Source organism: Lissotriton vulgaris, chromosome 11 (assembly GCF_964263255.1).
Source record: "Lissotriton vulgaris chromosome 11, aLisVul1.2, whole genome shotgun sequence".
Lineage (NCBI taxonomy): Eukaryota > Metazoa > Chordata > Amphibia > Caudata > Salamandridae > Lissotriton > Lissotriton vulgaris.
The window spans coordinates 99679300-99706689 of NC_141699.1; the positions used below are offsets into that span (position 1 = coordinate 99679300).

Genomic DNA, 27390 nt, shown 5'->3' on the forward strand with positions numbered 1-27390 from the left:
GTCCAAAGCGGCATCTCTGCACCGCTGCTCCGACTACGAATTCTTGCCTTGGAAACAATGGCATCCTAGGCTGGCTCCATCTTGGGTTTCCCTGACGTACCAGAGAGCAGGGAACTGTGGGGCGATCTCTCTGCATAGCAATACACTGCACGCAGAAGAGAAATGCTTAAGCTAACTCAGTCAGTTTATTCTTAGATTTTGAGTTTTAGAGATACCAGATGCGGGATATTATGTAGTAATGCAGCATTTTTTGTAACTTAAATTATATTTGATTTACTTTCCAATCCACGATGGCCGAACGAAGTTCTGCATTTGTTCACATCCTGTTTGGCACTATAAACTGAGGGTCCATTTTGGGTCCAGTTGCGTCACAATCGCTTCTACATCACTGCTGGTTCACTGGACCCTGCAGACTCGCCGTCTTCATCAGTTCCTGCTGCTTTCCTCCTCTTTGCCTCCCTGTTTGGCATGGCAAGCTAGAAGGTATTTTTCTGGTCTTCAGTTTTCCTTCCCTTCCTGCTGGATTTATTTTCTGGAGCACTGGCAGACTTCCAGTTATTAATCTGGCATCTGGTACTGCCTCTGGAGATAAAAGTCCATATTTACAAACTAAGAAGACCCTCCAAGTGTCACCTAGAAGACCAGATCTTGACAGGATGCAATGTCCATGGACTCAAGACATGGATCATGCCCAAGAATTACTGACTGCAGCAAACATCCTGACTCTTTAGCTCCAGAATCGGACCACTGAATATACCTCATAATGGCAGCCCCTTGCTGTTTTACAAGGTTCTTTGGATCAACATCTGCGTGGCTTGGTTGAATTGAAGTTAGAGGGCAACCCCTGAAAACTGAAGGACTTTCTAGACATGAAGAATTCCTAAGGTGCTACATCTCTGCCTCTCAAGACAATTGGAAATCTCTCTTACCTGTAGCAGAGTTTGCCTATAATAACTCACTCCACACCTCCACTGGATTTTCTCCTTTCTTTGCTGTAGCTGGATTTCATTGTCAAACCTTTTGAGACTCCTTGGAAAATGACAATTCGGTGCCTGCAGTCCAGAGATTTTGCATGCATCGAGAGAATCCTTGAAATGCAACTGCTTGTAAAAACTTAAAGTTGAAGTATTCTCTTGGAGTAGTTTTTACTTGTCCTGCCTACCGTGGAGCCGTTCGTACCCAATAAGTTGTGAATGAGGAAGAGCAAGAACCACCCTTTAGGTTATTTTTTGTAGTTCTGTGTAGCGTGCTGAGAAAGGGTGTTATATGCAGGCTCTACTGTAGGTAGGGTTTGAATCAAAGGAGGTTTGTATGGAGGATTTTCTCTGAGTTGAGCTGTGTCTAAAAAGGCAGTGTACAATGAGGTCTTTAGTAGAGAAGTGTACACTGTGTCATGCATTTTTTCATTCTTCAGGGTTGCAATGCACTGACTCTGTGCGGCAGTGTTCATCTAACTTACCTCTTTTTCCAAGGGCGCCACATAGGTCCAGGTGTTTGTCCTGGGATCATACCGCTCCACTACTTTCAACTCTTCACGGTAGTCCCGCCCACCAACTGCATACAAATACTCTCCCATAGCACACACACTGAGGTCAGCATGCTCCTGCTGCATTGACTGGATCTGGAACCACTTGTTGTGACGGGGGTCATATCTAAAACAAGGAAACCATTGAACCATAATTACAAAACCCGACCGAAGCCACCATAGGTAAAAGTAGTCTGTTAAAATCCAAGGCACAACATAGTATACATTGCAAAAAAAAGAGTTTGCTAACATTAAGGATCTGCAATTTTATCTCTCTTTGCGCAAATACTTGTGATGCCCCTCCAAGGACATTAATTGGGAAAAGAGAGGCAGAGGAAGCTACAGCACAGGCTTAATGATGAGAAAAGAGGCCTATCCTCCTGGTAAATAGGAAGGAAATATCTGTCACACAGACAAAATGGGAGCAGGAAAATAGAATATCGAATTTATTACCTGAAAGTCACAAAGTGGGGAGTGCACAAGAAATTAGCAAAAAACAAGGAAGGTTAGACAGGGAGAGAAAGAAAAGCAGCAATACAAGGGTGACGCATAAAGTAACAAGCATTGGCAAAGTCACTAGGTCACACCTATTAGCGCTTCCGGCTTTAGCAATGTTGTGTAGCTATGCTATAAAGCAGTACAGATGCTTTGCAGTGTGGGTAAAACTAATTTCAGACTGAAATATTGATGCAGCCATGGCTAATGTGCTTTTTCATATGTTTTTGCCACGCTGCTATATAGAATGAGTACGTATAATTGTCAAAGTCGGCATTGCTCATGTTGTACAGCATGAATAAAAGGCAATGGCAGTCCGTCTTTCTTTCCTCCGTGGGTCTGACTACCCCAGACTATGCTCGTTTCCAGGACAATGGTAAATTCTTCTTGTTCTTGTTCACTGTTCTTTGTTGGGATCTGTTTCAGTGGGGTACCCCTCTTCCCCCCTTACGCTACCACTATCGGTTTTGCGACCATAAGAGCTCTACCCCTCGCACTTGGGCACAGTTGGGCGCGATGTGGATCATACGGCGACACTTTGGTACTCCCGGGGATGGCTAGTGTTAAAATACTATCCCTGAACGTCAAGGGTCTTAACAATCCTGTTAAACGAAGGGCGGTCTTGTCCTACCTGGAGGCCTAAGACGCTCATATCTGTCTCCTACAAGAGACACATCTTTTACAAGCCGACACGCACCGCTTACGCTCACGGACATTCCCTCACCAGGTCTTCTCCTCTGGGCCATGAAATCTACAGGGTTAGCCATTTTAGTCTCTAGTAAATTTCAGGGTCGCATAGGCGACAAGCAGGCAGAGATAAAGGGCCGGCTGTTAGCATATTCCTTTATAATGGGCACATCCACATTCACAGTCGCTACTATTTATGTTCCCAACGAGGGCCGGGAGGGGTTTCTGAGGGAGGTGGTGCACGACCTAACTAGCTCACTGGACAGGTCGATTATCCTGGGAGGGGACTTCAATTTAGCTTTTGAGGACTCACTTGACCGATCAGTGCAGAGATGGGGCCAGGTGGAAGCACTGTCCACTTTAGGGAAGCGCCTGTTACGGGAGGATGGGCTCACTGACACCTGGCAACTCCAACATCCACACTCCAGGGAATATACATTCTACTCACAGCCTCATAAGTCTTATGCCCGGGTTGACTACATTCTCACATCGGATACACTGACACAACCACTGCAGGTAGCCGACATATCCCCATGCCCGTTATCGGACCACTCTGCAGTGCATGAATAGCTGACACATCCTACTACCAGCTCAGCCCGTAGATTCTGGCGTCACCGGGAACCCATGCTCCAACGTCCTACTGTGGCCCGGCAGATTGAATCTTGTATTGCTAATTATCGTGCTCTAAACTACTACCCTGAAATACAGATGACAACTCTCTGGGGAGCCTTAAAAGCTGTTGTTCGGGGTGAATTCCTGGGTATCGCAGACGCGGACAACAAAGTTCACCGGGAGAAGAGGGAACGGCTTAGCAGGGAAGTATCTGAACTGGAACGCATCCACCAGCGAACTGGGGCGCCTAAAGTTTGTAAACAGCTTAAGACAGCCAGGGCACAGCTGGCGGGCCTGGACGTCGACAGGGCTGAGTACGCGGCCCTTCGGCTGAAACACGCCTTCTATGTAGGGGGGAGATAGATGTGGCAGGCTGTTGGCCAATAAGCTACGGGCACAGAGACAATTGTCCTGCATTACCAGTGGAGAAGTGTGGCTCACTGGTTAGAAGCGGCAGACTCTGAAGCAGAGATCAGGACCAGGGTTCAATTTCCGACGCGGCAGGGTCTTGGGCTCAATGTCCGCGGACTCGATAATTCTCGCCCCAGCGCCTACTCTAATCATGGGTCCCACGTTGCAACTCTGGGCAATAGCTTGCTTAATCTCCACAACGGCCCCAACAACACTGGGATGCCTTGCTTCACCTTGGGGGTGCCCAGGAGGGGCATCTCACAGGGAGAGCCAGGATGGGTTCCACAGCGTTATACAGCGCCGGGACACCCCGTTGCGGGGGCAGCTGTGCGCTTTACAAGTGTACTACATTTACATTACCGGGATACTGAACCGACAGGGTCAGGTTCTCGACACTGACCACGAAATACCGGATACATTTTGTTCCTTTTACGAGGACCTGTAAACGACACAGTCGCTGCCGGCTAATGACTTGACGCGGTACCTCGAGGGAGCTGCAACGGCGAAACTGTCGCAATGCCATGCCGATGCACTTGGTGCCACCATTCGACTCAAAGAAGGCATCGCAGCCATCTCCCGCTTGAAGCTCCATAAATCCACGTGGCCAGATGGCTTCTCTTCTGTTTTTTATAAGAAATTTTGCCCGGCCCTAACTCCCATACTTGTCTGACTCTTCAATTCCATCGGACCAGACACACCGCTGCCCCTTGCCATGCTGGAGGCTCTGATCACGGTCATACCGAAGCCTGGTAAGGACCGCCAATTGTGTGCATCTTTCCACCCTATCTCGCTCCTCAATGTCGACCTAAAGATTTTCACCGGGATTCTTGCTCAGCGGCTCTCTACAGATCTCCCTGGATTGATAGATCCTGATCAATCGGGGTTTGTACCTGGCCGCCAATGCTCGGACAATACTAAACGTATCCTCCACCTGGTGGAACGATTTGAGCGATTCCCAGCGGAACGTATGATTTTCTCCGTCGACACTGAGAAAGCGTTCAGCAGAATCCACTGGCCCTATCTCCGGGCCACCCTGTCTCACTTTGGCCTCCCTGAACGGTTTATCCAGTGGGTGTTCTGTAGCTATAAGAACCCTGTCACCATGGTACGGGTGAATGGAATTGACTCCAGCACCTTCCCCATTCGCAGAGGGACGCGGGAGGGTTGCCTCCTGTCGCCGCTCCTCTTTGCCCTATACATGGAGCCTATGGCCCAAAGAGTCCGTGTGGACCCTGTCTTTAGAGGTGCACAATTTGGCGGCACAGAGCATAAGCTGAGGCTTTATGCGGACGACGTGGTGGCCACACTGGAGCACCCTAGAGAATCCTTCCCGACCTTCTTGGCGGTACTTGACAGATTCGCCTCTGTCTCGGGGTTCAAGATTAATGTGCACAAAACCAAGCACTTGCTTTGGCGTTGGATCCGGCTACGCTACAACTCCTGCAGCACTCTTACACTGTTCAGTGGGCCAGGGAGTCCCTCCCATAACTGGGAATGCAAATCAACGCAGATATTGCCTCTACTACAACACTGAATTATACGGTTTTGCTCTGACAGGTCCAGGAGTGTCTCCGGAACTGGAGGCCACATGCCCTGTCCTGGCTCGGCCGCATTGCAGCGGTGAAAATGATAATCTTACCTAAAATTCTTTATATGTTCCATACCCTGCCTCCCATTGGAGTTTTACACTCCATACACGGGACATGGACCGTTTTGTCTGGCGTGACCAACGTGCCGGCATGGGTAGGGAGCTGGCCTATCGTGCCCCGAACAGGGGAGGCCTAGGGATCCCTGACCTAGTGGCGTACTGGCGGGCGGCCCAGCTAAGGGCCCTGGTGAACTGGTCTCGCCCCGGAGTCCGAAAAGCATTGGCTTTTCATGGACCATTCTCTTGCTGGTCAATCTCTCTGGGGTGCCCCCTTCCTACCTCGACCCAGCAGGCCTCGCAATTTGTATCTCTCAGAAGTGACTCGCCCTACTGTCCTGGCTTGGGATAAAGTGGCCATTGCCCGCGGCCTGACCACCTCAATCACACCAATAGTCCGTAACCTCGACTTCACACCGGGGCTAGACGAGACTGGGTTCAGGTGCTGAATGGGAGAGGCGAACAGGTTCATCAGCCATTTCTTTGATCTTGCGCTCTTTAGATCATTTACGGACATGCGTAGGGACTTGGGCATGCCAGAGTCCAAACTGGTACCGGTACCTCCTGATCCAGCATTGGGTACTGCAGAGCGACGTTTGTGCAGGCGCGGAACGCCGCCTTACAGCCTTTGAAAAATGGCCTCTTATCCACATTCAGACGCTCGTCTTACCTCAGATCTCTATAAATAAGCACACCCGGTAGCCGGAGGAGAGAAAGCCCCGGGACAATTAAGGTGGGAGAAGAACTGGGCAGGGACCTGACACAGAAGGAATGGTTGACAATCTACTACAGGGCCTGACACTCGGCCCGTAACATGGCCCACCAAAGTACTGGTACCTGACCCCTGCATGTCTACATAGTGGCAACCCCTCCCGTAGTCCTCTTTGCTGGAGAGCGTGCGGTTCTCTGGGCACACTCACTCACCTCCTCTGGGACGGTCCATTGCTGGGGAATTACTGGCAACAGATACTAGATGATGTAGACTCGCACTTTGACACCCAAACCCCCCGCTTTCTGGCGTATGATCTCCTGGGCCTCCCAAACGCTCTCACATCCCCTTTAAATCCCACTGGGGTAGGCAGATGGCTCTGGCATTAGGGGCAGCAGTTCAGAACATCCTTACACACTGGGGTACCACGACACTACCGACTCGGCTAGGCTGGCTCCATAGACTGTGGGGGACCCTGGGAATGGAGAAGATCTTGCTCACCCTGTCCCGACCAACGGCAACCTTCCATGACCTCTGGGAACCGTTTCTTATTTTACTCACCTCAGAGTTTATGGAGCTCACGTGCCCCAAGAACCTCAGACTCCTGTGCCTCGCAGACCCCCCGCGCCCATTGAATGACACCGCCACTTAATGGCTCACACTCCTGCTGCACTCGCTCCACATGCACCTGAAATCCACCACACTTGGACACCCTTGGTTGAGGGGGGAAGGGAAGGGAGGGGGTTTCTGTTGTTTCGTTTCTTGTTGCGCCTTTGGGTCAGCCATATGGATCTACAGCCGGATTGCACTCCGATGAATGTAAGGCACCTACTGTGCTTTTTGTTGAAATGCAATAAAAGAAATTTAAACAAAAAAAGATGCAGGGAGGACCAGAAATAGAGAAAGCACGAGATAATTTTGTAAAAACAGTTCATAGCACAGAAAACCAACACAAGTTGATACAGGACGAACCGGAAAACTCCAGCAAACTTTGGCAATCAAACCATTAACAAGGCGTGCAAAAAAATGATTGAAGGAACAGCAAAAAACAAAGCTCAAGTGAGAAGGAGCAGAGGACAATTTAATCAAGATACACTACAATGAACAGGTCCACCAAAACAGAAAGACAACCGAATAACCTCTATCCTATATTCCGCTCATATAAGAATTGAAGTTACGATTAGAAGCATATCGAGCATAGAGAACTAGTCACACAGGAAAATACAAGTATACAGATATATGCACAAGACCTACAACAAGTGAAGGTGGACAATGATTATTTAAGATCCAGGAGAGTGGACAAAGATCACCCTGAAGAACAAAACAGAAAAAAGAGAGCCGTAAGAGAGCCAATACAGGAAGTAGCTAGAGTACTGCAAACAGCCATACAGGTGAAATAGATAATAACAATAGTTATAACAAAGTCAGGGGCTCACCATTCAGGGCACATCCCCCTAAGGTACAACGAAATGGAGAATGGCAAACAAGAAGGGGATGGAATACTACAACAAATAAAGTTCCTGCCTTAATATATTTCAAGGGGCAGGCAAGATATACTCGATCGGACAAACATTTAAGGCTAATGCAAAATATCCCTTCACTAGCTGAACTAACTAGTGAGGACATTCTAAGCATCCAGTTCAACGTAAGTGGCAAGGACAACAGACAGGAGGACACAACAACATGGAAAATGCAGCCCTGTCAAGAAGGGTCTTATTAGAGAGGGAAAGATTTGCGGAGTGTGGTATCTTGGTGCAGAAAAAGAAGGAAGAGAAATACCCGTATGTGCTGAAGTACCAAGCCATCCTGCAAACTGGTATCCCTAATTACCATGAGGCAAAGAAAGGCCTGCTGCTGGGAGTGTCCAACTAAATTCCAATTACAGCAACTTAAGGCTATATTATCAGCAGAATTAGGGAACAACCCAAACAAGGATAGAACGAGCGATGGAAACGGCCAATGAGCACAAGGATGATGAGCTGGCTAGCAACAAACTTGGCTGACAGAAAAACGAGATATACCTAGCATAAAAATTGTCCACCAGGACAGCTGCAATAATGACCAAAAACAACATCACACAATGTACATCCTGGAACATTGCTGGCCTAACAGACGTTGTATATAGCAAATAAGTAATCGCAAAGTTTAAGGAAGCAGACATTATTTGCCTCCAAGAAACACCAACTCATCTCCAGGGATTCTAAGAATTGCACAAATCAGCCAGACAAAAAAGATCTTTTTGAAAGATCATCGGAAGGAATATCAGTGTACATAAATTACTCAACAGAGCTATCAACAAATTAAGGTTGATGCAGACAGTGTGCAGGCTGGCATTGTAGAAGGCTACTCAGTTGATGGAGGCAATATGATATTTATTTTAATAAATATATACCTCCATGACCACAGCTCAAAGAAAACTGAAACAACGGAAAACTTGATAGCCCTACTGGAAGATCTAATGTGTGAATATCCAGTGTCAGACATATTCGCAACAGGTGGCTTTAATCTAAACAACCTTGGCGATGATGCAGCAAACAATGGGATTAGCAACCCGGCAGGTAAAAGATTTAACAACTTCCTGATTATGCATATTCTTGCATCCGCAGAGATAATAGCAAGAAAAGCTCAGCCAAATGTTCCACGCACCAAATCTTTTAACAACAGTACAACGATCGACTACATCTTCATAAGCTGAAACCGTTAAAAAACACTGACAGGCTTTAGGATAACTTGACATGAAGAAGGTGACCATGCAATGCTTAACGCTGACCTTAACCTTCATGGAGGATTTTGAGAATAATTATCAGCCATTGATCCTACAAAAGGAGCAGAAGAAAACAAACTGGTAAAAAGACTAAATGGAATTAATGTAATGCAGCAAAAATAGAGTCCTGGTAGAGCAGATGGGAAGGCAGGTCAGCGGATATACACTGCATGCCTACAACCAATGACTGCTCTTGCTGGATTAAGGACTTATGATCTACCCTGCTGATGGAAGAAGGGTACAGGAAAAAACAACAAGCATTGGCATTGCCAATAGATCTCGCCTTTGGGACCTTATAAGTGTTTAGCCAGAGCTATTGGCTTTGCCATTGTGTTCGGGGAGAGGATGTAGCCTTACGGCTAGAGCAGTCTGCCTCGGAGCTGGGGAACCGGGTTCGAGTCTCGGCAACAACGCTCAACATCCTGTGATTCTGGGCAAATCACTTAATCTCCCCGTGCCTAACAATATTGAATGTGTTCTTCTGTAACGAAACTGGTGATCATGTAAAGCGCTATGATACCCGATGTCTAGGGTCTGGTTCGCGCTACATAAAACTCTAAAAAAAAAAAAAAAAAGCCATGTTGTGGAGCATTGTGGCCGCTGTGCAGTATGTTGAAAAGTTAGAATAAAAAAGTCTTAAAAGCATTTTTGTTACCTTATATATAACAAAGAATGCATTATGTACAACTGAACAACTTTCTTAAAAAGAATTGATATAAAAAAATTATTGTTTTGTGATTATTGTCCTACTACTGTGACAGCAAAATTAAGATATATTTTTATGGTGTATTTATAGTGGCAGATGAGGTGTTGTTATAATGTCATTGTAACCAGGCAGACGACCGGAGCAGTTCGAATTGACAGATTTATCCTAAAGAGTAATACAATCCCCGTGGCATGATTGGTCCCGCGGCTGGTTCAATTAAAATGAAGAATCTGCTCCATCACCACTACACCAAGTGGGGGTCATGTACTTCTGTCATCTACCACGATTGAGCAACCTATGATTAAGATCGTTTGTCAGCCCACCAGTTTGTCTTTTATACGGGGCACCCGACCAGGTCCCTGTGCGAGTATTCCTCCTTTTCCTCTCTTACTTTACCAGTGTCTCACTTATTTTACTGTCTCGCGAAGATGAAAAATCGCCATCAGATTGTCCCCATATCCCTCGGTCCTGAAGAGACCCTGCACTGTAAAAGGGTCGAAACGCCGTCAACTGTATTTGAAAGCGAACCAGTTTAACGGTTTTGACTATTGTACACAGAAGCTGTAATCATGTGGTCACCTTTAAAAAATTGTGGAAACCAAGTTGTACATGTTTTTCACGGTTTGTTTTATGGCTCCATTTCACTTGGGGACACAAAAGCACTATTTTTCTCTCTTGGGCTGTGTATATATCAATTTGAATTTTACAAATCTGATAAAAAGAACTAATGTGAACATAAAGTCTGCAAGGCCCTCTTTCGGACATCACCTTAACCCCCATTTCTGATTGCGTTTGTGCATTTCATTATTATAGATTAGCCTAACTTTCCGCTGGAACCGTTGTTTCTGTTACATATGACATACCCTGGTTCCTAGTGAGCAGGGTGCCCCTTGTTCTTGTTCTCGCGTTATAATGTAGGACACGTTTTCAAATAGGGAAGCGTGTTTTAACGAAAAAACAAATATATTATAACTAAAACCCAAAGAAAAATGGGATAGTGTGTGTATAATATGGACAACAATGTTTCTTAGAAGGGCTGGTACGTAGTAAGTACCTTTTTACAACTGTTTAATTTAGTTTGTAGGCTTATATAGCACTTGATTCACCCCCTGAGGGGTATCTCAACGCTCGAGGACATGCAGGGATATTTGTTGCAGTGGGATGGTCTAAAACAGGGCAGTTTTCAAAGCCTTCCTAAATTTCAGGTGGTCTGGACATTGCCTTAAAGCTACGGGAAGTTGGTTCCACAAGGAGAGGGCCTGATATGAAAAGGCCTTTCCTCCTGTCCGGGCTTTCTTAAACCTGGGAATCTTGAGCAAAGATTTCGAGCCAAATCAAAGGTCCTTTTGGGGGGTGTATTGATGGAGCTCCTCTGCAAGGTAAGTAGGTACATTACCCCATTTTGCCTTGTGTGTCAGACAACAGATCTTCAACTTCACTCGTTTATGCACTGGTAACCAGTGGTGTTGGTGTAGAAGAGGGAGAGAAGCGGATCTGTAAGGGGCGTTTAAGACTAAGCATGCTGCAGTGTTTTGTACCACCTGAATGCGGTTCAGAGAGGACTCGCTACCCGCGATCAATAAGGCGTTACAATAGTCTAATTTTCTCAGTGTTTGAATGAGGGTCTTTCGCAAGGGATCGAGGAGATAATGGAAAACTCTTAGCAGGCCCAACACATGAAATCATGAGCCGACTGTTTGAGTTACATGCTCTTTCATGGTTAAAGTCAGTTCAAGAAGCACCCCTATGTTCTAAGCTGCTGATGCTGGTGCTGTCCCTAGCTCTGTAGGCCACCAGTCTGGTGTCCACAGTAGTGGGGCCTCTCCAAAGAGCAATATTTCAGTCTTTTCGGCATTCAGCTGTAAGAAATTGTTTCTCATCAACTGTGAGATGGCCAGCATGCCGAAGGAGAAGGAAGCTTGGGCCGTCTGAGAGGTCTTGTTGAAGGAGATGGTGAGTTGGGTATCATCTGCATAGGATATCGCAATGCACCCGTAGTACCTCAGTAGTGAGGCCAAGGGGGCAATGTAGATGTTAAACATAGTTGGGCTTAAACATGAGCACTGAGGCACTCCCTTGGGCAGTTCTTTCGTACTGGAACGGTATGGACTCAGGTTAACTGTCTGGGTGCGATTAGAGAGGAAACTAGTCATCCACTGCTGAGCCACTCCCCCAATCCCTGCATCCCTCAATCTCCTGAGCAAAGTCTGGTGGTCGACCGCCTCGAATGAGGCGGAAAGATCTAAAAGCACCAGGAGAGTTGGTTGGCCATTATCTAGTGCGAGCCTGATGTTATCAGTAACGGCCACCAGGGCTGTTTCCGTGCTATGTTTTGGCCGGAAGCCTGATTGAGATGGGTCCAGGTAGCCAGCCGATTCGATATGGTCTGATAGATGTGTATTAACATGTTTTTCCAGAACTTTACTCAGAAAAGGTAGGAGGGAGATGAGGCGGAGATTTAGGAGATCTTCCATGGAGGCTTTGGTGTTTTTCCGGATGGGAATGATCTGTGCCGCCTTCCACGTTAGAGGCAGGTGGCCTTCCTTCAGCGATAAGTTCAGTAAAATACAGATGGAATCTGATAGTTTGGCAAGAGAAGCTGAAATTCTTGCAGGTAGTACATCAAGAGGCGAGTCGGATTTTACCGTACAGTTTTTCATCCCACTTAAAGCCCTGACTGAAAGCATGTAATTGTGACACATATGTGAAAAGATTATTTATCAGCTGTGAATTGGGTTTAGCCTACGCTCTCCCTCCTATAATAATGTAAAGCCTCAACAGAATTGCAAAAAACACAGTTGATGGACAGCATGCAGAACAAGGTCTTACATTCACCCGAGTACAAAGATCTGGGCCTAAATCCATCGTTTTTTTGCACTCCACACCACCCTAGCTCAGACAATGGCTATATGCAAATCAGCCTTGACCCTGTGCCTCATGGGAACAGTCCAGCTCGAACTACCAAGCCATGTCTTTCCTAGACCGGAATCAAGCATCCAAGGACCGGTTTCTGGCTATCAGCCTTCTTCAGCCTGGATAGCTTGACTCCAGTGATGTGGAGAGCCTGGGAGCCTGTTATTTTTGCATTTGTCACCCCAAGTGGGATGGGTATGCTCAGACGTGAATCCCATGCTCTCCACACCACTGGAGTCAAGCTATCCTGGCTGAATACGGCTGATAGCCAGAAACCGGTCCTAGGATGCTTGATTCCGGTCCAAAAAAACAATGTGCAAAAAAACGATGGATTTAGGCCCAGATCTCTGTATTGGGGTGAATGTATGACATTGTTCTGCATTCTGTCCATCAACTGTTATTTTTGCATTTGTCACCCCAAGTGGGATGGGTATGCTCAGACGTGAGTCCCATGCTCTCCACACCACTGGAGTCAAGCTATCCTGGCTGAAGACGGCCGATAGCCAGAAACCGGTCCTAGGATGCTTGATTCCGGTCCAGGAAAGACATGGCTTGGCAGTTCGGGCTGGACTGTTCCCATGAGGCACAGGGTCAAGGCTGATTAGTATATGGCCATGTCTGAACTGGGGTGGTGTGGAGTGCAAAAAAACTATGGATTTAGGCCCAGATCTCTGTACTGGGGTGAATGTATGACATTGTTCTGCATTCTGTCCATCAACTGTTATTTTTGCAACCCTCAACAGAAGTCACAATGAAACTACATTTAAAGGTACATTGCTTTCTACAGTTGACTAAGCGCAACTCCGGGGGCACATTAAAAAAATCACGGTAGCTCAAGAGACATAGCTAGTTGTATGACCACCAACCAGACTAACCCACCCCACAGAGGGATCTGACAAAAGGTCCACGCCCTGGGACGAAGGCATAAACAGGACCTACACATACTCAACCTACCCTTCCTGCCCGTTATCATTCATCTACCAAAAAACCTGCTACTTCATCAACCGGATCATCAGAAGCCACATGAGTAACACTTGTGTCTCCAGTCAGTGTTTAGCTGAATATGACTGACACGCTCATATTACCAATGTGGACTTGAGGCTCTGGAGCCTGGAATTTGGGAAAGAATGGACTAGAAAAAAGATTGGTGTTGTTGATGGGGACGTGGAGAATGGTGACTAAGCTACGGGATGTAAAGTATTCAAGACTACAGGGTCAATGGGAGGGCAGACTCCTTAATGTGGTATCAGTATACATTCCACCGGCGCTTCACGCAGTGGCACTCCCAGCACTCAGTGACTTCCTCCTTGCTCTGCCGGAGGGGGACCTTATCATTGGAGGGGACTTTAATGCTATAATGGACGCCACCATAGACAAATATCCATCTAGATCCCCAACGCCTGGTACCACTCGCTTCCAGGGGTTCACAGAGGCAATGGGACTCATAGATGTTTGGAGACACACACACCTGACAGCATACCAATACACGCATCACTCCACGGTACATAATAGTCTGTCCAGGATAGACTATTTTATGATGTTAGACGCAAACCTACAAAACGTTACAGAGGTAGACATCAAACCCAGGGGCATCTCTGATTCACTCCCCGGTGATACTGACTTTCTCCTACCACCGGAGGTCTCGTCGGAGGATATACTCTATTTATCCCGGATACCTCCACATTCCCAAAATAAAAAAGGAACTCCGTACAGTCACAAAGCATTTCTTTGAGGAAAACATTGCATCGGTTAGTTCGCCATCAATAGTGTGGGAAGCATACAAGACCGTCCTTAGAAAGCAAGCAATAGCATCTATCACGGGACACAAACGGGAGAAACAGAGGGATCTCTTAGATTTAGAAATAGCACTACAGGCAGCCGACACAGAACACTCAACAGATCCCACACCAGATACAGCAAACATCCTGCACCTCAGACAACAACAACACAGGGCACACCTACAAGAAAAGACAGTGGCTAGCCTAGAGGCGACTAGTCACAAAATATACAACGTAGGAGACAAAGCGGGAAAGCTGCTGGCTTGGCTAGACAGGCGAGAGACTGGCACTAAGGGAATACGACATATAAGGATAGCGGGGGGACACCTCACGACAGATCCAGAAGACATAGTAAACACACTGGCAGACTATTTCCGGGAAGTTTACACACCAACATCAGAGGTGACGGAGGCAGAAGTAGTGGAGTTCTTACGGAATATAGAAATGCCAACACTAACGCAGGAGGCTTCCCTGGAATTGGAGGCAGACTTCACTAACGAAGAGTTACAATTAGCAATCAGATCGATACAATCAGCCAAAGCACTAGGACCCAACAGGATCCCGATAGAATGGTATAAACAAATGGCAGAAACTGTAAGCTTGCCGCTATTGGCAATGTACAACGAAAGCTTAGAGAAGTGCGAACTGCCGCTAGACCAACGAATAGCAATGATAGTAGCAATCCCAAAACCTGATAAGCCCCCGTCTGAATGTACCTCCTACCGCCCTATATCTATGCTAAATGCGGAAGCCAAGATTTTAGCTAAACTGTTAGCCAACAGATTGGTGACCCACTTATAACACTTAATACACCCAGACCAATCGGGATTCATGCCTAATAGGAACACGGCACTCAACCTCCGACGCCTACATGGTGCGCTGGCAAAGGCTCCATCTCTGTTAGAGATGGCAGTAATATTGTCCCTGGATGCGAAGATGGCCTTGGATATGGTAGACTGGCGGTATCTCTTTGCGGTCCTTCCACGTCTAGGGTTTGGCCCTATATTTTGTGCGTGGCTACAGCTCCTATACACGGAACCCCTGGCTCGGCTAACGGACACATATCAGGCGAGATACTGTTGGCGAGAAGGACGCCCCAGGGTTGTCCCGTGTCGCCGCTCCTATTCGCGCTGGTACTAGAGCCTCTGGCGACACTGATCAGAGAGACCCCTTTGCTAAAAGGAATTCAGTGGAGGGAGGGATGGGAAGACCGTCTCTCTCTAAATGCTGACGACATACTAGTGTACCTCACGGGCCCAGAACGCTGTAACGACATGGGACCGTCACAAATGCAGGGCTGTTTACAGAGTTCGCGTAACCAGAAGTCCGATACCACCTCTTATTCCTTATACTCTCCACAGAACGTTCACAGCGACTTTGAACTACAAGAGAAGGAGACGGGTCAATGGCCCTTTAATTCGGACTGGAACCAAGAGTGGGAGGAGTCACGACAAGACGTAGAGACGTCTTATACCGAGAACGACGAATCAACGTTGTGTTTATTCACCCGGAGGGAGCGAGTCGGAGAGCGGAGCGGAGACGAGGGAGAAAGCGAAGGAGAGAAGACTTTGGCGGAGTTCGAGGAATCCGAGACGGGAGGAGGAGAAGTCGACGTAAAGAGGGAGAAGCCAGGAGGCCACCGACACCGCGAATCGCCCAGCCATACACCCGCGGGAGGTGTATGGCTCACTCAGGTACGAGATAAACTCAAGGGCTGGGTCAGACGTAAGGGACTGTTCACCGAATAACCCGAGTATTCCCACATCCCTGGTATTTTGTTCCTACCCTGAGCACTGATCCCTCACTTCGGCAATGTTACTAGATGTGTGGCACGGGTTGTTATTTCCTCACCACCTTCCCCTTAACGTAGTAAAACAGACGGACATCCGACTCATACCCTGTATTCTCCTTCTGTTTGTGTCGAGCGGCAAGACGGAACAGGACGAGACCCTTCCTCGACGGATACCCGAGAGAGGCCGTTGGACCGAATCCACAGAATCCTGCATTAGAAGAAACGCGAGAAGCCGGTCACCACGTGGAGCTGGATCAACCAGGAAGAAGAGCTCGGACTTATTGTTTCGTAAAATAAAACCTAAGAAGACTAAAATTCACGTGTTGCCTATTCATCCCGCACCCGTAACAGTGGTGGAGAATGCGGGCATAGGCACTATCTCTGGAGAAAAGATGGAAACTGTCGTAGAACAACTTGTGAAAGGTCAGGAAAGACTCGAATGGGTATTAGAGCAACATTTGGTATCTGCCCAGGCAGATAGAGAAGTAATAAAGAAGGTATTTGAAGAAAAAAACGAACAACCCTGGGTTGACCCCGTTGCTAGGGGAGCACCAACCGAAAGAACCGTATCACATGGAACACCAGCCGTCTCTCTACAAAAATATAGGACTGGAGAAGATCCTGATGCTTTTCTATTAAATTTTGAGAGGGCAGCTAGAGCCTGTGGCTGGCCAGTAACTAAATGGCCTTTCTTTTTAGCACCACTATTGGGAGGCGAGGCTCAGGCCGCTTATCAAGTGGCCAATCCCAACGGAGATACTACATATGCTGAAATAAAAAGAATTATTCTAGACCACTTGGGACTAGATCCCGAAGCATATCGCCTTCGGTTTCGCAAGGAGAGAGGCGCCGTTGGAGAAAACCCCAACACCTTGTTCGGAAGGTTAAAAATGGCCGCCGATAAGTGGCTTACGCCTTCTACTAGCAGTAAAGAAGAAATACTTGATCGGATATACTTGGAGCAGTTTCTTGAGGCACTCCCCTACGCCACACAAAAGTGGCTTCAACAACATCACAGTCTAACCACCGCTCAAGCAGTGGAGATGGCCTCTTCATTTTCTCGAGCCCAACCGAAAGGTCCCCCGTTTGACTTTGAGAGAGAGAAAAAAATTATTATATGACCTGAAAGAAATTTTCCTAAAACGAAAGAACCTGCACTGCCCCGTACATGGAGGACAGATAACACGGGAACATCCGGGCCGCAAAGCTTTGATTGTGGACATTGGGGCCACATTGCTCGTTTGTGTCCAAAAAAGAGACATGATGAGGAACCTATGGAGGTCGGGTACCTCCCTAGAACTGTGCTCTACTCGGCGGAATTGGGCGGCTCATTCCGAGTAAGTGTGAAAGTAAATGGGCACTCTCTGCTAGCCTTGCTAGACTCCGGCTGCCGCCAGTCGGTTATACAATCCCAATATGTGACCTCAAAGCAATATATTCCCCGGGGTACTGTCAATATTAAATGTGTTCACGGTGATGTCAAACTATACCCTATAGCCAACATTGCTATAGAACCTACAGCAGGGACTCCACACACGGTGAGGGTGGGAGTGATGTCCAAGTTGCCCGAAGATATAATCATTGGGACCGATAATCCCGGCTTCCTGAACATGTTTAAAAAGACTCTAGAAACTAGTCTCAAGGAGAGACTCAAGGAAAAAAAACCGGCAATTGTGGAAGGTAGGGACCAATGTATACATCCAGGGGAGGTCAGACTTAATTTTGTAAAATTATCAAACCATGCAACTTCCCCCACCAAGGGTTCGGCCAAAGCGGCCGGATACGATTTGTATAGCGCATATGAGTATGAAATACCGGCCAGAGAGAAAGCTTTAATTAAAACAGACCTTCAAATCGCAGTACCACCGGGCTGCTATGGCAGGATCGCTCCACGTTCCAGCCTAGCCGCTAAGTAGTTCATAGACGTTGGCGCCGGGGTTATTGACGAGGATTACAGGGGCAATATAATTGTTCTCCTGTTTAACTTCGGGACAGAAACGTTTCTTGTCCGTAAAGGAGACAGAGTGGCACAGTTAATATGTGAGAATATAGCTTCCACCACGTTGCAGGAGGAAGATAAATTGGACGACACAGATCGTGGGTCTAAGGGGTTTGGGTCTACTGAAGTACAAGGCGAACCGGTACAAGCGGTTCTTTCACCTGACCCCTGGGTCCTCGATAAGAGTTTTAAATTTGCACAAATCAGTGACACCACTCTTTTCAATGCATGGGAACAGGCCCACCAGAGACCCAAGGATTCTAATAACTATCCAGGGTTCGTAATTCAAGATGGGCTACTGTATAGAATAGGAAAACAGGGTGACTCTCCTCAACTTCTGGTGCCCAGATCTTTTAGGGAGCAGGTCCTTTTTTTTGGGCATAGCCATCTGCTTGCCGGCTATGCCGGGGCCGAAAAAACCACTCAAAATATCCTCAGAATTTTTTTTGGGCCAGGGGTTTATAAGGATACTGAAACATATTGCAGTAAGTGCGAGATATGCCAGAGATTGACCATGGTCAAACCCCCGGCTGTCCCTCTTCAGCCGTTAACTATCATTGGGAAGCCGTTCGAACGGGTCGGCATGGACCTTATTGGACCATTGCCTAAAACTCGGAAAGGCTTTCAACACATCTTGGTCGTGGTCGATTATGCCACGAGATTCCCTGAGGCATTCCCCTTATCTGCAGCAAATTCTAAACAGGTTGGTGACAAGATGGTGGAACTGTTTAGCCGCGTCGGGTTTCCGAAAGAGATTTTGACGGACCAGGGTACTCCGTTCATTTCCAAACTAATGAATGAGATATGCCGCACGTTGGACATCCACCAGATCCGTACCTCTGTTTACCATCCTCAGACGGACGGACTGGTGGAACGTTACAACCGTACCCTGAAGTCCACCCTCCGCAAAATGATGGAAGTTAGCGGAGCTGATTGGGACAGGATCTTGCCGCTGGCCTTGTACGCTATAAGAGCCCAGAAACAGTCCAGCATGGGGATATCGGCCTTTGAGCTGTTGTACGGGCGTCAACCCCGCTCCCTTTTAGAAATGACTAGGGATGCATGGGTTAATGAAACCTCGGAGGAAATATCAGCAACGCTTGACTATGCTAAGAGTCTAAAATCCAAAATTGGTAAATTGAGGGATTTGGCGTTGGCTCACCTTGAGACTAGCCAGCATAGACAGAAAATTGCGTATGACCGGGGAAAAAAATGGAGACAGCTCCAGATCAATGACTGGGCCTTGGTGCTCCTGTCCTCCTCCTCGCACAAATTCAAAACTGAATGGATCGGTCCGTATAAGGTAGTCGAAGTGATTGGTCGCACTAGCTATGAATTGCAAGTCAATCCCCATAAACAGTCCTACCACATCAATCTTTTAAAAAAATGGTTGAGTCCCCCTCCCTCCGAAGTCCATATGACTGATGTCTCCCAGCCCAATGGGTCTACATGTGAACAGCTTGTCCATTGAGGAACTGACTGCATGCCAACAAACAGAACTGAAAAGAACTCTGGAACGGTATGGTGATGTCTTTTCCAACCTACCAGGGCGTACGTCTCTAGCTGAACATTGTATTGTGACCCCCCCTGACAAGAAGGTTAGGATTAGACCATACCGAGTACCTGAGGCTAGGAGAGCGGCCATTAAGACTGAAATTGACGAGATGCTTCGCCTTGGGGTTATAAGACCCTCTAAAAGTGATTGGTCTAGCCCCATTGTCATGGTCCCTAAACCTGACGGCAGCAGGAGGTTTTGCATGGACTTCCGAGCCCTAAATGACATTTCACTCTTTGACGCATATCCTATCCCTAGAGTAGATGAGTTAATTGAAAAACTGGGCAACTCGAAATACATCACTACCCTAGATCTGACAAAGGGATATTGGCAAGTTCCACTACGGCCCGAAGATGCCAAAAAAACTGCCTTTTCAATGGATGAAGGTCATTTTGAATTCACGGTACTCCCCTTTGGGCTTCATGGAGCGCCGGCGACGTTCCAACGCCTAATGAACACTGTGCTAGCTGGGTTCTCCGCTTTCAAGTCGGCCTATCTGGACGACATTGTAATCTATAGTCCGGATTGGCAAACTCATCTCCATCACATAAGCAAAGTGCTGATGGCTCTCCAGAAAGCGGGGCTTACTGTTAACGCTAAGAAATGTAAAATGGCGTTTCAAAAGGTGAAATGTCTTGGCTATGTTTTGGGACACGGGTTAATTGAACCACAAATTGAGAAAGTTTGTGCGATTGCCGACACTCCTTTCCCCTCGACTAGGAAGGAACTAAGGTCTTTCCTGGGCCTTGTCGGTTATTACCGAAGGTTTATTCCACAATTTGCTGACATAGCCGCCCCCCTTACGGATGCTCTGAGAGACACGGGGAAATCATCCACGCCGGTACGGCCTTCAGTACAAATGCAGGAAGCCTTTAGGATTCTGAAGTCTGTTATCACATCTACTCCGGTACTCTCCTCCCCAGACTTTTCTCGCCCTTTTTCCTTGCATACTGATGCATCAGATTATGGTATTGGGGCTGTACTATCTCAAGTAGGTAGCAACGGTCACGACCATCCAATACTGTATGTCAGCAGGAAATTGTTCCCTCGTGAATTAAAATATGCCACGATTGAAAAGGAATGCCTCGCAATAAAATGGGCTATTGACAAACTGGCATACTATCTCGAGGGACGTCGGTTTGACCTCTTTACTGATCATGCTCCGCTACTGTGGATGGCCCGCAACAAAGCTAATAATGCTAGAGTACTACGCTGGTTCCTGTCCCTGCAGCCGTACGTCTTTTCCATTCACCACCGAAAAGGCGCTAATAATGTAGGTGCTGACTTTCTGTCTCGTCACCCACTCACCGATCGGGAGTGTCCTGAGGGGGAGGTATGTAACGACGTGGGATCGTCACAAATGCAGGGCTGTTTACAGAGTTCGCGTAACCAGAAGTCCGATACCACCTCTTATTCCTTATACTCTCCACAGAACGTTCACAGCGACTTTGAACTACAAGAGAAGGAGACGGGTCAATGGCCCTTTAATTCGGACTGGAACCAAGAGTGGGAGGAGTCACGACAAGACGTAGAGACGCCTTATACAGAGAACGACGAATCAACGTTGTGTTTATTCACCCGGAGGGAGCGAGTCGGAGAGCGGAGCGGAGACGAGGGAGAAAGCGAAGGAGAGAAGACTTTGGCGGAGTTCGAGGAATCTGAGACGGGAGGAGGAGAAGTCGACGTAAAGAGGGAGAAGCCAGGAGGCCACCGACACCGCGAATCGCCCAGCCATACACCCGCGGGAGGTGTATGGCTCACTCAGGTACGAGATAAACTCAAGGGCTGGGTCAGACGTAAGGGACTGTTCACCGAATAACCTGGGTATTCCCACATCCCTGGTATTTTGTTCCTACCCTGAGCACTGATCCCTCACTTCGGCAATATTACTAGATGTGTGGCACGGGTTGTTATTTCCTCACCCCCTTCCCCTTAACGTAGTAAAACAGACGGACATCCGACTCATACCCTGTATTCTCCTTCTGTTTGTGTCGAGCGGCAAGACGGAACAGGATGAGACCCACCCTCGACGGATACCCGAGAGAGGCCGTCGGACCGAATCCACAGAATCCTGCATTAGAAGAACCGCGAGAAGCCGGTCACCACGTGGAGCTGGATCAACCAGGAAGAAGAGTTCGGACTTATTGTTTCGTAAAATAAAACCTAAGAAGACTAAAATTCACGTGTTGCCTTTTCATCCCACACCCGTAACAAACGCTCTATACCAGAACTCCTTAACATATGCAATAACTTCGGGAAGATGTCCGGATACATGATAAATTGGTCTAAGTCGGTCCTATATATATTAAAAGGGCCCGCACCACACCTCCCTACCGGCTGTCCGCTTGTAGTTACTAGAGACTCCTTTAAATACTTAGGTATATATATTACAAAAGATCCAGAGTTTTTCTCCAGAAATCTGGCACCCCCTCTGGAGCGCTTACGAAGAGACGTGTTACATTGGGCATCCCTGCCCCTCACGCTCCTAGGTAAAGCGGTGTTATACAAGATGATGGCCCTACCCCGGTTTCTTTATGCCCTTGACAATACGCCATTCCCGGTCCCGCCCCGATACTTTAAACAGATAGCTGCACAGGTATCAGTACTTCTCTGGGGCCACCGACCTGCTCACATAGCACAGGCAAAACTGCATAAAAGTTGGTATGACGGCGGGATAGTACTCCCTCACATACAGTTGTATTATTGGGCAGCACACCTTAAGGTCATTAACCAGTGGATCCACGCACCTCAGGATGATCCAGCGTATAGGGCAGATAGAGCCCAACTGGGCACGAATAATATGCTTGCGATCTTGTATAATAAGGGGCTAACATTGAAACTAGAGGACCTACAAACATACGGCCACATTATGGCACACAGCGCAGACACGGTTGGGATGGAGGGGGGTTATCACTAAACTTACTCCGCTCTGGGACACCAAAAAATTGGGACAGCTGCGAAACAGCAAGGGATTTGACCAATGGGACAATATAGGCATCTCCGCGGCGGGAGATCTGTGGGACAGGGGTACTGCAATACCATTTGCCCTACTTCAGCAACAATATGACTTGGGCCCAACTGAGATTTACAGGTACACGCAAATAAGACATGCGTTGCTAGCAGTGATCCCGCAAGATACTGAGGTCCCTGAGGCTGCCCCGTTGGAATACCGACTGCTTACTGACCACATGCAAAAATGCTCCACGTCCTTCACATACATAAAGCTGATCAATAACCTACCAGATCCGACAGTCACGCAGCGGGGCAAATGGGTGACGGACGTGGGGCACATAGACGACTCAGAGTGGCAGGAAGCCCTGGCGTCGCCTAAGGAAGTGGAAATCTCGGCAAGGCTTTGGTTAGTACAGCTTAAGATCCTGCACCGAGTTTATTATACTAGGACCACAATACATAAAATACAAAGAGCACAACATCCATATTGCCTTAGAGGGTGCAGGGAGGAGTGGTCGTTTATATACACACAATGTGGGAATGTTCAGCAATAGCAGACCACTGGCGAAAGGTACTGCGAACAATATCACAGGCGATGGAGGTGTCACTTCTACCAGAACCGCGTAGATACCTACTCAACATGTGGGAGCCCAATGATCTCACATGCCACAGACAAACATGGGTCACGTTGGGACTCATGGTCGCAAAACGAAATATTGCACAGAAATGGGGTGCAGTGGAAATCCCCTCATTGGCGACCTGGTGCAGAGACATGGATCTTATTATGGTCACAGAAAGGACAGTGTATGCTAATCGGAGGAGCCCCCAAAAATGGACTAAAATCTGGGCAGCCTGGAATACCTATCGGGGGGACATCTGTGATCCAATACCAGAATCAGGGGGATAGCTCAGATGAAGAGTAAGGGTGGGATGGTGGGCCTGGTAGGGAATGTACTACCGAAGGGACTACTGGAGAAAATATGGATTACTATTGATTTCATAACGGCAATGTATTCGGATGTATAGAACTTAACTACACTATGTGCTTCTCTGCATACTGTCATTATTACCTATATGTTGAATGAATACAATAAAAACAGTTAAAAAATAAAAATAAAAGATAGGAAAAGAAAAGACGGGCCTCCAGGCCCTAATGGACTCCTAAGAGGAATGTTCAGAGAGGACCCAACCTTCTGGGCTGGGGTACCCTCCCCACTGTTTTAAGCATGCAGAATTAATGCAGATGTCCCCAATTCACGGCAGTGGCCATCGAGAATTGGAGCACTGAAAGTACAAGTTACATGGCTCCAAAAGCATTAATAAACAAACAAGTACACCAGCTCTCATGGGAAACCAACATCACTGGGCTCTGGCAGTGGATACCCAGGTACACAGCACTCATAATATCTTACAAGAACCATCAAATACAGTGTTGCATCCTCCCTTCCCCTCTTCCCCGTGCCCCTCCTTTGCCTAGAACATGGAACTCTGTACCTGCGTTGCACAGTTTACGTTCCATGTTTCAGAGTTCTCTATTTATCAGTTACTGCCTCAACCTTGTATGGTTTGGTTGCACTTTGCTTCTCTATGAATAAACTTGATGTTTCTACTTTGCTTGCTACATCTGCTTTTGAGGCACAGGTGCTGCGAAGTACTCCGAACCGGTTTTCATGTTATTCATCTCTCTGCATTTATAGAGCTGCTCTGCCTGCTGGATGCAGTTTTCCGGTCTTCAAACCTGGCAGATTTCTGGCTCTTTTCGTGTCTTTCCAGCGCCTTTTCATCAGATTTGGCGAATTTCTGCGGAGCAACGGCCATCTTCTATTTATTCCACAACAGCTGTTTCCTGCTGACGCGCTGCCTGGATACCAGCTGTGACGCGCTGCCTGGATACTAGCTGTGACATGGGACAACAACTGTTGCCTGGCGACTTCACCTGATGGCTGTAACACTCGATGCTATTTCCACTCCTCACGTTGGCCACGATGTGCGTTGTTACGCCGGTGGCCATTTTGGAGCAGGTTCATCTTTGCTATTTGCCGCGTCTGTTTCACCCGAAGCCTCGAGTACACCAGGACGCTCACTTCAGCATTTCCTCGCGGTGATGAGCACACCTCTTGTATGCTCTCCCGTATTTCGCTTTCACAGTCATGAGCATATCTTCGTCCATCTACAGGTAGAATAGCCTGTTTAACTTCGGTGACAGGCACACCTTGACTGTTAATTCTACAGCCTGTCTCAGGCTAACCTTGTACTTTATACACTTTTCATTTATTTTACAATCCTATGCTCCACAGCCTGTTTTCTTTCAGTGACAGGCACACTTTATTCTTATTTACTCTGTTATTTTACAAGAGAAACACGCACATCTTTGATTTTTTGCTTTCATAAATGTTTGATACTTGTTGACTATTACCCTTTAGGATATCTTCTACTGTGAAGATTCTTTAATTGTAATTTACATGTTTTTAATAATTTTGCTCTCTGGTACGTTATTTTATATATTATATAAATTGTTTTGGGCCATTGTATTGCTAATATCTTATCACAATGCAGTTTGATCCACCCTCAAACTGTTTACAAACAAAAGGAGAACCACCCATTCCATGGACAAGATGGAAAGAAGAAAGTATCACTTATTTAAAGGCTATTGAGGGAGAACGCATGTCTGCTGAGAGGAAAAAGAATATCTTTCTTCACTGCTTAGGTTCTGAAGGACAGGTAGTTTATAGGACTCTTCCTCCTGTCAGATCGGGGGTGATCACAATGTGCATGATGAGGCCATTTTGCATATAGAGGGTAGATTTAAACCAACGACAAGTGTTGCCCTCAATATGTTTGCATTTTACCCTAGGGCTCAAGAAGAAGGAGAAAGTTTTGATTAATTTCTCTACGCCCTACGCGCATTGTCTTTACACTGTAACTTTGGTTTGATTACTGATTAAATGATCAGGGACCAAATCATCGTTCATGTGAGAAGTAAGAAGGTACAGGAGTAACAGTGGATAATGAGCGGCCCTAATTTGGAGGCTGCCATTAGCAGAGCTAAGGCTTTAGAGCAGTCTGATAAGTGGATGAAGTCACTCAACAAAGAAACCAAATCTTCCACGTCCAGTGAGGTCAACATTATCAACCCTAGAACCTTTAAGGGTTACTCCAATGACAGAAGTGACTCTAGTAACAAACAAATTTATTGTTATAGGTGTGCCAATCCTGACCGGTTTGTTTTAACGTAATCTTACATAATTGAAACACCGGTCAAAAAAGTAAACAAGAATCGCAGCAAAGTAAAAAAAACATAAATCACAGCGTGAGCAGCGGAGAGTCACTAATTAGAAAGCATCAATCTGTGCTAGGTCCATGCACCAGAGAAGAAACAGGAAGTAATGCCGGACCTGCACTGTACAATTAGGAGGCAGCAAAGTAAAAGTGACACTGAACCCAACAAATGGTAAGCAATAGGTGGGTCCAAGCCCCTTTTGTATACAATAGCATCTCTAAAGCGAGACGCATGCACTAGCACATGCTCTTGCAGACTCGACTCTAAAAATAGAATTAAGAAAGGTGAGTTGAAGGATGCAGAGATTATGGAAAACAGAGGAAGAGGTTGGAGCTGGAAAAAAAAGCAGAGTGAAAGTAGGAGCAAAGAAATGCAACATGGGGAAGAAAACCACAAAAGCAAAGAATAATGAAAAATAACTGCCAAAAACTAATGTGCCAGAAAGAACAGAAAAGAACTTGGAAAAGAGAGGAGAACGTGGAAAAGAAAGGGGGGGGGGGACATTGCAGGAGAAAACAGCAGGACAGGAAGAGCAAACAAAGTAAAAAACAAACAAACAAAAGACAAGAGTGAATGCTTCAGGGGGCGAGATGAGAGGGAAACAGAGAGGAAACAAGCATTTGCAATGCAATAGGTCTCGCATTAATTAAGTTTGAGCTATTGGCATTGCTAAATATTGCAACACCAATTGCAACAAAAGTCTATAAATTGTAGGCCAAAAAAATGTGTATTTATTTTTGTTTGCAATGGTGTCATGCTGCGCTTTAGGTGAATATGTTTAAAAGTGAAGTGCGCCATACAGCGATTGCTACAATAGTTAATTGTGGATGCATTAACAATTGATGTGTGCACTGATGGCTAGTGGTGTGTGTGCCTGTATAAATTGTGCAATGATGGCTGGTGATGTGTGTGCCTGGTGGAAATGTTTACTGCCGGCTGGTGGTGTGTGTGCCTGGTGAAAGCTTGCACTGACGGCTGGTGGTGTGTGTGCCTGGTGAAAGCTGGCACTGATGGCTGGTGGTGTGTGCCTGGTGAAAAGGTGCACTGACGGCGGGTGGTGTGTGGGTGCCTGGTGAAAGCGTTTACCCGGTCGGCTGGTGGTGTGTGGGTGCCTGGTGAAAGCGTGCACTGACGTCTGGTGGTGTGTTCCTGGTGGAAGCGTGCACTGATGGCTAGTGGTGTTTGTGCCCGGTGAAATCGTGCACTGATGGCTGGTGGTGTGTGTATGTGCCTGGTGAAAGCGTGCGTTGACGACTGATGGTGTCTGTGCCTGGTGAAAGTGTGCACTGACGGTGTGGTTGTGTGTGCCTGGTGAAAGCACGCACCAACGCTGGTGGTGTTTGTGCCTAATGAAAGTGTGCACAGACGACTGATGGTGTCTGTGTCTGGTGAAAACATGCACTGACGGCTGGTGGTGTGTGTTCGCCTGGTGAAAGCGTGCAGCGACGGCTAATGGTGTGTGCCTGGTGGAAGCGTGCACTGACATCTGGTGTTGTGTGTGTGCCTGGTGGAAGCGTGCACGGACGGCTGGTGTTGTTTGTGCCGGGTGAAAGCTTGCACTGATGGC

At 47.1% G+C, this 27390-nt stretch overlaps 1 protein-coding gene across 3 annotated transcripts in view; it reads right to left on the reverse strand.

Annotated features, from left to right (window-relative positions):
- The window catches only part of KLHL22 (kelch like family member 22), a 115722-nt gene that overhangs the window by 39265 nt on the left and 49067 nt on the right, over window positions 1-27390 (reverse strand). For all 3 annotated transcript variants that reach the window (XM_086942768.1, XM_086942770.1, XM_086942769.1), the window contains exon 5: window positions 1460-1652. In XM_086942768.1, the coding sequence (XP_086798894.1) occupies window positions 1460-1652 (193 nt within the window). The remainder of the gene's footprint in view (window positions 1-1459; window positions 1653-27390) is intronic.